Here is a 13936-nt window from a genome sequence, read left to right as displayed (position 1 = left end):
TCAGGCTAGTTGTGGGCATTAGAGTTTTTCCGAGTTCAAAAGAGACTTTGGAAATGTAGTAAACAATCAAAGGTATAACGGAAAATATTTACAGACATTGCCAATTTTACGTCCTGTCCTATTTTCACAAATTCCTTTAGTCCTAAAGAAGGTTGGAGTAAGTGTAGAAACAGTGTCCAAAAAAGAACCAAGCACAGCCATATTGTAAAGAAGATGTCAGTGTGCATTTTATTCTGTCGTTACAAATCCTGCAGAATAGTATGAGATAGTTACCACACATTATAAACATGATTCTCCTTGGGTGTGGTACTTACTATCTATGGTAAATAACTCCTTGTACACATTTTTCAGCTGAAAAATAAGGGAAAATATGCAGAATCAGTTTTTAACACACTGAATGCTTTGTCTTTTTTCCTGGCATTTCCTCTAACTTGTCATTCCAACGTAGAATAGAGTATTTACTACACACGTTAAATACTTCCTATTCTGATTTTTCAACTTCAAAACAAGGCATAACATACAGAATTAGTGTTTAGCACACCGAATTCTGCATGTTTTGCCTTTCTTACTGACCTTTTCTCCAGTACATTTCGACAGGTTTGATCTGCTGTAATCCATCAAGGGACAAACATGGGGGGTATGATAGTTTGGATCTCTTATAATGAAGGCTCAATGTTGTAACAGTATTACCAGTCCATTTTGACTTCTGCATTCTGCATTCTTATATCCACTGTGCTGAAGGTCAGATGAAGCAGTACTGCTATTTATTTCCTCCTGCGAAACTCAACATTTTAGTAGCACCTCATAAAGGCACTTTGGAGTATAAAGTAATATTCCTATAGTACTCCTTCACTTACTTTTATAGGCACTTGTAAATTTGCCTCAACACTTCGATAATATAAATATAATGTGAAAATTTGGGAGATGTTTATATACAATTAATGCCGTCTTTGCACTTTTCCTAATAGATAGTTGGACACTTAAGGTACATTCACAAAGTCATCAAAGGGCACCTAAACAAAATACTCTTGGAGTGCTACTTCCCAAACTCATGAATGATTTTGCAAATCAGTCCTATTCTGTTTTTTTCCTGCACACATTTTGTCAGATTTTACCTGGCACCATAGATAGGCATGTCTATCTAGTTATTTACCACAGGTTGTAATATATTACAGGCTTTTGCTGAATGGTAATCCTGCTATGCTACTACTGAGAGTGGTTTTTTTTATATTTATTAGCTTGTCCTTCTGGAACATACAAGCCTGAAGGCTATCCTGGAGGCATAAGCACATGCCTTGCATGTCCTGATGTAAACCATACCTCTCCACCAGGAAGTACATCTGTGGAGGATTGTACCTGCAAGGAGGGTTTCCGTGCTGTTGGTCAGTCATGTGAAGGTGGGTCAGATAAACCAATGTTATGAATTGATGAAACAAAACCTACATTGTTTGAATGATTCACTTATAACAACAGTTTTATATGTTCACTGCGTTTGTTATCCAAGTGTTATCCACTGTACTATCCTTTGTACTTTTATCTAAAATATTTTGTGTACAAGACTATTATGTTGAATAATACTCCCAAATTAAAATTGGTACTCATGTTTCTGACTTGAAGAATGAAAGGCTGAGTCACCATTTCTGGATTTCATCCTGTGACTTGAAGATCATACAGAGACTTCAAAAACAAGTGCTCATCTTGCTATGCTACGCTACTGCAAAGACCAATTGCCTTTAACTTGCTAAAACATGTCTTTTATTACTGTGAAATCTTTGAATTCCATTTTATATATGACTTTAAAGATTTACTGAGGCAATAATTTGAAAATTAAAACCCTTTTGCCAGAAAAAAACACAAATGTGGTGTTGACCAACTCCAAAATGTTCATATCATCACATAAATATTTTTTATATATTGCCTTATGCTTTATTCTCTTATCAAGCACTCTTGTAAAATGAGAGGTTTTAGTGCCACATGCAGGGATTTCATTATGTGCAATAGCCACAAGCACATATGACATTGAATGGATCATGAGCTCAAGCCACGTTTGATGTGTCCAGTTTTTAGATACATTAGCCATAGACCAATGCATTTTAAAGAACCTCTTTATTCATCCAAATAACTTCCACCTCTTTCTCATGAGCAAAGAGAAAAGTGACAAAAAGGTGAGAGATGTGCAGAGGCCCATTTTCGGAAGAGGAGCAAGGCTTACCATTTTGAGACCAAGTATTGGACTCAAACCGTGGAGCAAAGAAGAATTGACATGTAGTCAGTAGAGAGCAGCGATGAACTAAAGCAATTTCTAACAAAGGGAGTTAAGAAGATGCTGGCATATACATTGTGGCAAAAGAAACAACAGTACTGCAACTACCCAGTCTTTCCATTTTGCCGCAATACTTTGTGCTCTTTCTGACCAGAAATCCACAGGGCAAGTGTGCAAGCAGCCATCAGAGAGGGGATATAGTATATGAAAAGCTTAAATGAGAAGTTATTCCTCAATCAGTCATCAGGAGAAGTAGTATATAAAAAGCTTAAATGAGAAGTTATTCCTCAATCATGAGGCAGAGTCCAAAGCCTGAAAGAAAGTAGCATTTATTGTCTTTGTGAAAAAAAAAGGAAGAAAGAGTAACTTCAAAGCTATTGTCAATGTCACTCAATGGACAACCAACAGCATCACGTTGTAATTGCTGTCTGTAGAATGATGATCCAAGATGATATAGAGCACAACTTTAAAAGTTATGGGCTAGCCAAAGGCCAGGAATGATTGGACGCTGCTAAATACATGGCTAAAATCCACAATACTGCATTGAGAGAGCTTGGTGTATGGAACTGCAGTACAGGGATAACACGGGCACATCCAGTTTTTTGCATGGGACCCCAAAAGCCATTAAAGCTCCAAAAATAATTACTTACCTCAGGAATGTCTCAATAGGAAATTCGTTTTTGAGTTAACATTCAAACAAAGAAGGCTGAAATAAAGTGAGAGTGGAAAACAAATTGTTTTCTAGGACCCAGCTTGAATTAAAGTAGTCAACCAGAAAAATCCCATTTTCAACTCCATAGTAAGAAAGGCCCTTATTGTAAGCTGAATAAAAAACACTCCCTGACACATAGCACAAGGTCACAGAACTAGCAAACAAAAAAAAAATAATATAGTTGACATGGAATGCATCTAGCAATCTATTTATTTCTGTAGTTTTGCTATTCTTCTGTATTTTGAATTATGTGGTACATGGGGTGGGGATCCACAGAGAACGTGTTTTATTGAAGCAACTGCATTCTATGTAAAAAGGCATGAAATGCGATTATGAGGATAATGAAACACAACACTATTATAGCAGTGACCAGGGAAGTGAAACACTAGAAGAGTCCCATCATATTGTCACAATAGTGTATATAATATCCCTACCTACACTACTAAGTTTCCACAGGAGAGAAAATAGCAGTTGCAGCGCCAATCCACCTATCTGGTCCCAGGAAGGAAGCCCACTCCCCATACCTGTGTCCAGAGGTAAAGAACGGGTCTGTTAGTCAGCTGGGAGTCCTCACACACAGGCGAAGAGGAAGCATGGAGTTTCAGAAGAAACTGCAACAACGTGCAGCATGAGATGGCAGGCTGGCTGGAATGTTTTTTAAGTTGGTGGGGCAGCATGTTGTTTTATAATAAAACATTTTGTTCTTAGAACTACCCTGATGTGACACCACATATTGTCTGTGTACGGTAGACATTGTACTCTCTGGACAAGCAATACTTGGTAAAGCCTTGGAGCAAGCACAGGATGAAATGTTGTGCAAAGAAACGAATAACAAATTCTGCATGGAAGGGCAACTGATAAATATAATAAAACATTGCCACTAAAATTAAGCCTTGCTAAAATAATAAGATGAATAAAATGACAAGTGACTAGGAGAGTGGGAGAATGCCTCAGACTCATGCTAAAATAAATGTGCCTACACAAACGCTAAAATAACTTCACGTCACCACAAGAGGATATGTTCCACTGAAAAATATTTTAGAAAATTGTAACTAATGATTTGAGCTATGTATCAAACTCCCAATATTTGTGAATGGCAATTATGTCTATAATTTGTCAATTGTGATATAATGAGACCTTACCACCACTGAGAAAAGTTGGATGATTAAATACACTTGGTCTGTTATACAGAGGTGGATGTGAACCAGTCAAACTCACAGCTCTTTTCCTGGGATGTCTAGACTTCAATGCTGTGCCATATCACCTACCATGTACTCGAAGGAAGCTAAGAATAACCACTCCTGATGACATAATAGGAAAGTGGGATTGGAATAGACATATTTTAGATCTGGAGTTCTAGCCCCAGAATCCGCAACTTTTGAATACTCCTGAGGCGTTAGACTGGATCTGGAAACTTTTCATCAGTATCTTTGTGTGCTGATAGTTGGCACTGTGCGGCTCTGCATTGAGGCCCCTGCTAGAGATGTGAGGCCCATCGTAGAGAAAGTAAGTGTGGTGGAATCTCCATATGCTGTTAGCAGCATCTCCCTGTAAATCATCCTGAAGGATGATCCTATTTGGGTATTGATGCTGTCTTGGATAATTAGATAAAATATGAGATAAAGCATCTGTGGAGATCGAGGGCAGTGTTAGCCTCAGGAATGTATAAGATAATGTGCCCCTAACAAAGTCAAATTATTCAATAAAACAAACGGCATAATTAATTAAGTGTGCCTTTTTTACATGAAGTATAAGTTAGAAACAATTAAGGTTTATTACAATGTTTAGGTGCAGCACAGAAGGCAAAATGTTTTCATTTAGGGAACTTAAGTATAGGGAACTTGCATAAGGCTAGGTCAGATGCAGCAAAGACATCAGCATTATTCTAAGTCTTAAGCATGAGTCAGACTGAAAAAGTTCTGCTCTCTAAGAAGAAAGAGGTGATTCTTGGCTTACCTCCAAAATTAGCCCTTTGTGTATGAAAAAGTACATAGTGAAAATAATTTAGTTAGCATTAAATGAATACAATGTTACAATACTCAACCAGTCATAAGACAGAACTAAATGCAACAACACGAAGACCCATCCCCTTAGTAAATAATTATAGTCTCCTCTTGATCTAATGTAATCAGTGTGACAGTACAAATCTTGGTACACACAAAACAGTAGCAGACTCAGTGAATGAATGAATTTATTAATTAATGAATTAATTAGTTAATAGGCTTACTGAAAAACTCTTGACCTAATGTCATTGGATGTGATAGTACCTTATTATACACACAAAAGGGTGGACTCATTGAATGAATAGACCAACTGAAATACTGACAGGAAAGACTTTGAACAGTTACATTTGGAAAGACATTTTGTTACCTGCAATGAGAGGAGTAATGAAAATACAACATGGCTGCACTTGATATTCAAAATGGGGTTGGGTTTAAACTAGGCCTAGTTTGGTCAAGTACAGAAAAACACAATTTTATAAAGTTCAGCAATATCATTTTTGATACAAAATGTTCAGGATCCAAGTCAAACATTATTTTTATTAATTTGAAAACACGAAACCATCTTCAGCTAAACCCCTCTCTGATGATTAATCACTCCTCCTTTTATTTGTAGTAATTTCTGGCACCTTTTTTTCACACCCACAATTTAAACCCCTTTTGAAAGACATTGCTTCAAGAATTTACAATAAAAGAATGAGACCAATTATAAAAAATAGAGCAATAATTAGTGGCTTTAGTATTTTTTAAAGTCCAACCCCTGCAGTACTATCAAACTATTTACCAATATTTGCAAAACCCATTGCAAGTTTACTCAACCATGCATCGTCTGATACCACAACCTACGTTCTTCAAGAAACTCATGTAAAACAGTATTAATATTACCAATGTAATAAGCATTCTGTTGTCTTGTATGAACGTACAGTACTGTTGAACAGACTTCTCCCGCTTTTGCAAGAAGAATGTCCAATACAAAGCAATTTTGCATCACCATTGAATACATAGCCATTTGGTATTCGTTAATACAAGTCAACGCTCCAGCAGTGTTAGTAGCTAAGAGGTGTTCCACAGTAGACAGCCTCCTAATTATCACATCATTCAAAGCCACACTAACAGAAGATATCAAAACACCAAACATGTCCAACAATACTTAACCAAAACCACACTTTGCTATTGTAAGCTTACTATCACTCCATTCACTCCTTTCATTCATATGATAAAACCAAGGTATGACTAATGCTAGCTAGCATCCCACAAAATAAAGTGAGAGCGTAAAATGAGAAGTTCTACACAGACATAATAAATTCCTTTTAATATTCCTCTTAATATTGATTTTGCAGCATGAATCTTTTTTTGATTCACAGGCTGTGCATTATTCCGCCACATAGTGTTTGGGTTTGGAATAATTTGCATAGCAGTAGTCATTTCTCTCTGTTTTTTTGTTGTTGTTGGAGTGTTGACGGTCCCACCATCTGGTGCCTAATTCAGCCCTTCCTGATGTCATACACCCTCCCCGGAAACATCCACATGTGGTCGCCATCTTTAGATTCTTTTTTTCCACAGTTGAGTCTGGAAGCATCACTCAAAGCTCTTCAAGCATCTAAAAAAAGGACGTTTTGTTGGGAGTTTTTCCAGAGATAAGGCAAGGAAACATTGGATTTGAAGACAAGTGCACTGAAGTACACTGCAGAATGCCCAGACAGAGTGGCCCCTGCTCTGGTCAAGATGGAAAATGCACTATTTAGATTCTGCCCAAGGTGTCAACACAATTTTGCACAGAAGGATAGCCACACAGTGTGTAACCTCTGTTGTCCATTGGACCACTGAAGGGATGAGTGTGATGCCTGTGCAGTGTTTAAACTTAAAACTTTGAAAGTGAGAGAAAAGCAGAGGCAGGCATATCACGCCATGCAGGGCCAGAAGGAGACCCCCATCGCTGAGGGACATGAGGTTGTCAAGTGAGGAGGAGGACAATATTGTCGACGTGGATGAAACACCTCCCCGAGCAATACCGCAAAAGAGCAGCCTCCCTCGGAGAGGAGGGAAAAATCATAGCAAATACCTGTCTGAGATCAGCTCTTGACGCTGCAGATACAGCAAGAAGACAGATGATGGCAAGGACCACCCTAAGAAGACATGTTTGGCTAAGAGTGTCTGGATTCAAAAACATTGTACAAGCAAATATTATCAACACCCCTTTTAATGGGAAACAACTGTTTGGGAGTGTGGTGAATGGCACCTTGCGACAATTAAAAAAGAACAACTGGACTGCAAAGTCCATGGGGTCCTTGCAATTCAGGGGTATCCTAAGAAGAGGCTCTACATCTATAAGACCAGTTGGGAAAGGGAGTTTTCAAGGCACAACCTCACATCAGGGGATGCAAAACTCTATCCAATCTCAAAGTCAGGCGCAACAGTGGCAGTTCCAATCTACAACACTGCAACCTTTTCGAGGAAGAGCAAGAGGGAGATCACAGCCACAAAGAGGATCAGCAACTCCAGCCAATAAGTGACTCTATTTAAGGGTGCGCTCTCACACACACAACACCCTGTGGGAGGGAGAATAAAGGATTTCTTTTGAGAGTGGAAGAAAATAACAAGAGACAAATGGATACTAAACTCTATACAATTTGGCTATGGCAGAGAATTAATCAAGTCACCACCAAAGGAGGAAAATATCAGATTGTTACAATACGTGCAAGAGCTACTTCAAACAGATGCAATAGAAAGAGTATCCAAGGATGAGATCAACCAGGGTAATTACTCAACATACTTTCCTATACCAAGAGAAATCAGATCTCTCCATCCAATTCTAGATCTCATATTACTAAACAAATTCATAAAAACACAATACTTCAAAATACTATCTCTGCAGAAGATCATTCCACAATTGTAAAAAGGAGATTTTATAGTGACAATAGATCTAGAATATGCATATTTCCATATCCCAATGCACAACAAACAAAAAAAATACTTGTGCTTTGTGGTAAGAGAACCTTTTCAGTTCAAGGTACTCGCATTTGGAAATCAAATCGGCACCACAAGTGTCCACAAAGTGTTTGACAGCAGTGGCAGCACATTTACCAAGACGGGGAATACACGTTTATCCATAGTTAGATGACTGGTTAGTTAAAGAAGTTTCACAACAGAAATGCAAGTAACAAATAGACACAGTGAAGTCAACCTTGCACAGTCTAGGGTTTTCCCTAAACAGAGAGAAATCGTTATATACACCCTAACAAAAAAAGCTTTCCTCTGAGTGAGGATGAATTTAATAGAGGGGAAAACATACCCTTGCAAGAAAAAATAAAGTCTTTACTACAAGAAACTCTCCTGTACCAGAAGGGTCATTTTCTGACAGTGAGGACTGTGGGGAAAATGCTGGGAAAAATGGCATCCTGCATACCTCTCATATCAAATTTGAGACTACATATGAGGCCAATCCAGCAATGGGTTCAAAATCAATGGTCACAAGCCACAGGGAGTTGGGAAGATCTAGTTGTTGTCACACAGAAAGCACAGGAAAAGATTAAATGGGCGAACAAGACAAATATGGCAATTGGAAGAACATTCTCAGACAAAACCCCCCACATTAACCATTACCACAGATGCCTCACATGTGGGTTGGGGAGCACATATGGGGAGACTCAAGAGCTGAGGACTTTTGAGAGCTCATGAAGCAGTCTAACATATCAATATGTTAGAACTAAAGACAATGTTCCTAGCCTTAAAAGCCTTTCAGAAGCAGCTGTGGGGAAAATCATTGTGGGTTCAGACAGACAACACAACAGCAACGTTGTATCTTAACAGACAGGGTGGAACAAAGTCTTATGTACTGCTAAACCTAGCACCATAGATCTGGAGGTGGGCCATCCAGAGGCAGCAAATGAGCATAACAACAATATGCCTACCAGGGAAGGACAATGTTTAAGCAGACAGGCAGTGCAGGTAAGCGTCCATATTATGTAAAATGGGAACTCAAACAATCAGTACGCAAACAGATTTTCAGACAATGTGGAGCACCAGACATAGATCTGTTTGCAGCACCATAGATCTCAAAATGCCAGTTCTTTGCATCCAGGCACCCACACCCCCAGTCTCTGGGGATTGAAGGCTCTTTCAATACGCTGGTCAGGGAAATTTGCTTATGCTTTTCCCCCAATTCCACTATTACACAAGGTGATCAACAAATGCAAACAATCTCCAATGACACTAATTCTAATAATGCCACAGTGGGCTAGATGGACCAGGTTTGCAGACTTTATAGAACTTGCACAGGAAAATGTACAGAAATTACCAGACCTTCAGTATCTTCTTTCCATGCAAGAGGGAAGATTTCTCCATTCAGAACCAATGATGCTGTGTCTAGCAGCTTGACTCCTGAGGATGTAAAATTCGGACACTTAAATCTTCCAAAGAACACAATAGCGTTCTCAGGGAAGCAAGAAGACCAACAACAAGAGAATGCTATTCAGCAAAGTGGAAATCATATTCAAATTGGTGCCAAAGGCGTTCTCTAATGCAAGACAATAGAAAAGACACAATAATCTTATGTTACCTTACTCATCTTTTGGACACGAAACTAAATTATGCTTCATTAAAAGTGCACTTGGGGTCTGTAGTGGCCTATACAAGAGACCATATAGGAAGGGGTTTCTTCACAACACCAGTAATCAAAATATTTCATGAGGGAGCAAAAAGATTAGCACCTCCAAGGGAAGTACCAGCACCAACATAGAACTTAAATTTAGTGTTAACACAACTAATGAGGAAATGTTTTGAACCTCTTCACAATGCATCCTTAAAACTGGTCACTTTCAAAACAGCCTTGCTAGTGTCAATGAGATCACTGCACAGAGTACGTGAATTACAAGCACTCACAATAGAAGAACCATGCGTGCAACTACATAAAGACAGAATAGACTTGAGGGCAGACCAGCATTTCTTACCAAAGGTTTATCTTTTTTCACATCAATAAATCAATTCAGATTCCAAGATGCAAAAACTCCAGTGGAAAGAGAACTGCACACCTTACACCCCAAAAGAGAAATAATGTACTACATGAAAAAAGCTAGACCAATCAGCAAAGGAAAACAGCTCTTTATGTCTTTTGCAGACAACAAAAAAGAAAAATGATTTACAAAGAATACTATTGGTAGGCGGATTTCACAGGCTAGTCAAATGTGTCATGAAGCTTCAGGAGTACATCTCCAGACAAAACCATGAGCACACTCAACTCGCAAAAAAGGACCAACAATAGCTTTTCACGCAAAAATACCATTACAGGATATTTGCATAGCAGCTACTTGGTCGTCAGTGCACTCTTTTACAAAACACTATTGCGTAGACATTCAAATGAACAAGGAAGCTCAAGTGGGGCAAAAGGTACTAATGAATTTATTTTTATGCTTTAACCCATCTTCAGCCCCAGCATCACAAGGTTGAAAAACTGCTACAAAATCAGTGCACAGCATGTGAATACAGAAATGATTTATTCTGCAAAACTAAATGGTTTCTTACCTGTAGGAGTAGTTTTGCAGCTTGAAGAATTTTGTGGATTCATATGCAGCTCACCCACCTCACCACAAGATGAGAAAGAAAAGAATCTTAGGATGCCAAACACGCATGGAAGTTTCTGGGGAGGATACATGACATAAGGAAGGGCTGGATTAGGCCCAAGTGGTGGCATCATTTACGCACAAAAAAAAAAAAAAAAAAAAACTGAGTGGAAGGACTACCACTATACAAGAGATTCCAGACCCAAACACTAAATGGCAGGATAATGCACAGCATCTGAATCCAGAAAATTCTTCAAGCTGCAAAACTAGCCTTACAGGTAAGAAACCATATAATCACATTGCACTCACTCTTGTTAGCCATTTCTATTGGCTTATCACTCTCTTCTGATTTTCTCAGGCAACATATACATTACTCCCTTCTTTTTATCTTTTTCCACTCTCAAATGCATTCTTCAATATTTGAATTTCTCTTCAGCCTCTTGTAAATCATTATCTCTCATTTCTTCTTAGTCTCTACTAATTCTCCCATTTCTTTCATCATGATCTCTAATATATTCACACTCCACTTTACTGAATTTACACATAAATTAATTATTAGATATCAGATTTTAAATTAGGTTACATAATCAAACTTAAATTATTAGAAATAGGCTCCAAATTGTTGGTTTTAGTAAACTTTCCCATAGAAACATTGTAGTCCGTGAGGTATGGTGCATTCGAAATAATAGTTCAGAGGAAGCTGTGAATAGGTAACCCTTTCGGAGACAGAAGCTGAGAGAAACGGAAATCCATAGCAGTTGCCAGTTTTCATAATGCTCACATACTCAGGCGTTACATTTGAATAAATATTCTCCTCAAAGTTGCCTAGAAACGTATCCTTACGTGCTAGTTTTGTGTCTACTGTTCTATTATCTTCCAGACCCACTCTGTGGATGGCACAATAGGTACTGCAACTCTCAGGTGGCTTTTCTCTTTCTGGACCTGGGTACATTTTCAGTACAATAGACTAGGGTCTTATATTCAAGTTAAATAGGGCAGTTAGGGGTAAGCTAATCTAACAATGTTTAAAGGGAAGCACAGGCGCTTTACCCCAGTTCAGCAGGGGTAACAGTGCACAGAGTTCTAAGTCCAGCAAAAGTAGAGCCCAGAAAAAGAAATAAATGTGGGGTGACTATGCAGAAAAGGAGGATTTCCTGCAAATCCATTTAATGTAAATCGGGCTCAAAACCATCCTGACTCAGATTATGTAGAAAATGCATAGATTCTATCTTTCCTGTAATGACTAATAGCATGGAAAATAAAAATGTTGCACGTCTGTGGTAATTTATGAATTAACTGTGGAATACAAATCGCTGTTGTTGTAATAAAAATAAGTTTCGCTGTACCTTCTGTAATTCTTTCAGGTAGAATTATAAATTATCCAGAGATACGTGCAAAATAATTCAGACAGCTTCTAGACATGTCTCATTGATTTATAATAGGGCTAATTCATTGAGCACATCCGTACATTGTTTTTTTAACATCTTTAACGAGTCCAAAGCGCTGAATGAGCTTTTGGCGTTAATATATGAATTTAAAAAAACAACAACAAGTGATTAATATGGGGAATGCTATGTAGATAGAGTGAAAAAAACACTACTAATAATTTCGACATCTTTCTTTAATTAGTGGTCCAATGTCCTGAGATGCGTCCCCCGGAGAATGGGTACTTCATCCAGAACGTCTGCAATAACCAATTTGACGCAGCCTGTGGAATTCGGTGCCACAATGGATTTGATCTTGTGGGGAGCAGCATCCGGCTCTGTCAACCAAATGGCGTGTGGTCAGGCTCAGAGGCGACGTGCAGAGGTAAGGAAGACTCTCAGTTTAATATAAAGAATTTACCACCGCTTCAGAGTTGTAACACCGGTTAAGAACGCATCGTGGACGTCATTTAGCGGTCGCCAAGGGATCGCAGCTGCGACCCCTGGCTTACCCTTTGCGACTCATGGCACTGTCTTGGCGACCCCTGGCCTCAAAGATGGCAAAAGCAGCGCCAGGAACACAGTGGCAGCTCGTCCTTATGGACGTCGGTTGGGTCTCCATTTTGTTTTATTTCAACCTTTCAACGTTTTTATCACTAACAGTGAATAATGTTCCATTATTCACTGTTAGTGTAATAAAAATCGAGTACAGTTAGCTGGAATATAGCCTTCCCTGGCAGCTGAGATAAGTAAAAAGTGCCTTTAAATGTGCATGCTTGCGGTTTTGTGTTTATATGAGAGAGAGTATGTGTGCAAGTGTAAATATGTGTATGTGTAAGAATGCCTTTGTGTGAAATTGAAGGTTAAAGGGCATGTGGTGTCACTTCCGCTACCCTTAGCATTTTGGTGAATTGACGTTCATGGGACGCACATAAACTTCTTATAGGTTATGCGGTGCCTTTACTAAAATATCATATACAGACTCTAATGACACATCTAGCTTTGGTGCCAAGTGGTAATCTGCTACATGTCCTGAGCAGATGAATTAGTGATTCATTGTTTCCTTTCTAAGCATCTGGAGGAAATCTTTTGATTCTTTCAAGCAGCCGGTTATGTAGAAAATATTTCTTACAAACTTTACAAGCGCTATTTTGAAGATTCAGCACCTCCAAGTCTTTAGTCAGACAGCAAAGGGAAATACTGCAAGAAAGAATGGAAGTTGGTTCGTTCAACTTCCCATTGTACAACATCGGATCTTCATTATGTTCATTGGTTATCTGTCACAGAAGGGCAAAAGTGACGGCTACCATCTTCATTTGTAAGGAATATAATAGCATTTACCATGATTGGTGGGATTTCAGCAACCACATACTTTAGTTTTATGTTCCACAGGTTTCAAGATTGCACCTTTCTTCCACTTTAACTAGACACTTTTTTCATGGCTCCGCTTATTAACATTTGTTGATGAAATTTCTTGAATCAAGGTCATGTACAAAATCATTTTCCACGTGGATATTGGATGAAATGCAGTTATTTTTTGGTGTAAAATCCCATTCATACACCATGTGGTGGTCGATGATTTTAATAAATACATTGATTCAAGTCAGACTGTGTAAGTAGTAACCATGATTATCATTTAGTTTGCATTTATTTGTATTTATTTAAGATGATATTTTTTAGACATGACCTCACCATGAACAATCATACTGGTTAACAGTTTTACGACATGTCATATGAAACTCCAGCATGACAATTTAGGAAAGATACAAATAATATTACAGGAGACAGCTTACCATAGGGAGTTCCTGTAGATGGCCATCAGCAGGAATCTTAGAGTTAAACCCTAAAGACGTATCTAGATTAAGAGTTAGATATGATTTCAACAGATGAGTTTCGGGGACTTCCTGAAATATTTAATGAATGTGGCTAGCGTGAAATTTTCCCAGATGCATTCCACAATCTAAGGGCTATACAGGAGA

General features: G+C 38.4%; 1 protein-coding gene across 2 annotated transcripts in view; it reads left to right on the top strand.

The window, feature by feature from the left end:
- SVEP1 (sushi, von Willebrand factor type A, EGF and pentraxin domain containing 1) overlaps positions 1-13936 on the top strand; it is an 881565-nt gene that overhangs the window by 292448 nt on the left and 575181 nt on the right. For both annotated transcript variants that reach the window (XM_069240886.1, XM_069240895.1), the window contains exons 4-5: positions 1239-1397; positions 12163-12342. In XM_069240886.1, coding sequence (XP_069096987.1) covers positions 1239-1397; positions 12163-12342 — 339 coding nt within the window. The remainder of the gene's footprint in view (positions 1-1238; positions 1398-12162; positions 12343-13936) is intronic.

Source organism: Pleurodeles waltl, chromosome 1_2 (assembly GCF_031143425.1).
Source record: "Pleurodeles waltl isolate 20211129_DDA chromosome 1_2, aPleWal1.hap1.20221129, whole genome shotgun sequence".
In the NCBI taxonomy this organism is placed as follows: Eukaryota; Metazoa; Chordata; class Amphibia; order Caudata; family Salamandridae; genus Pleurodeles; species Pleurodeles waltl.
This window is presented reverse-complemented; position numbering and strand designations above follow the sequence as displayed.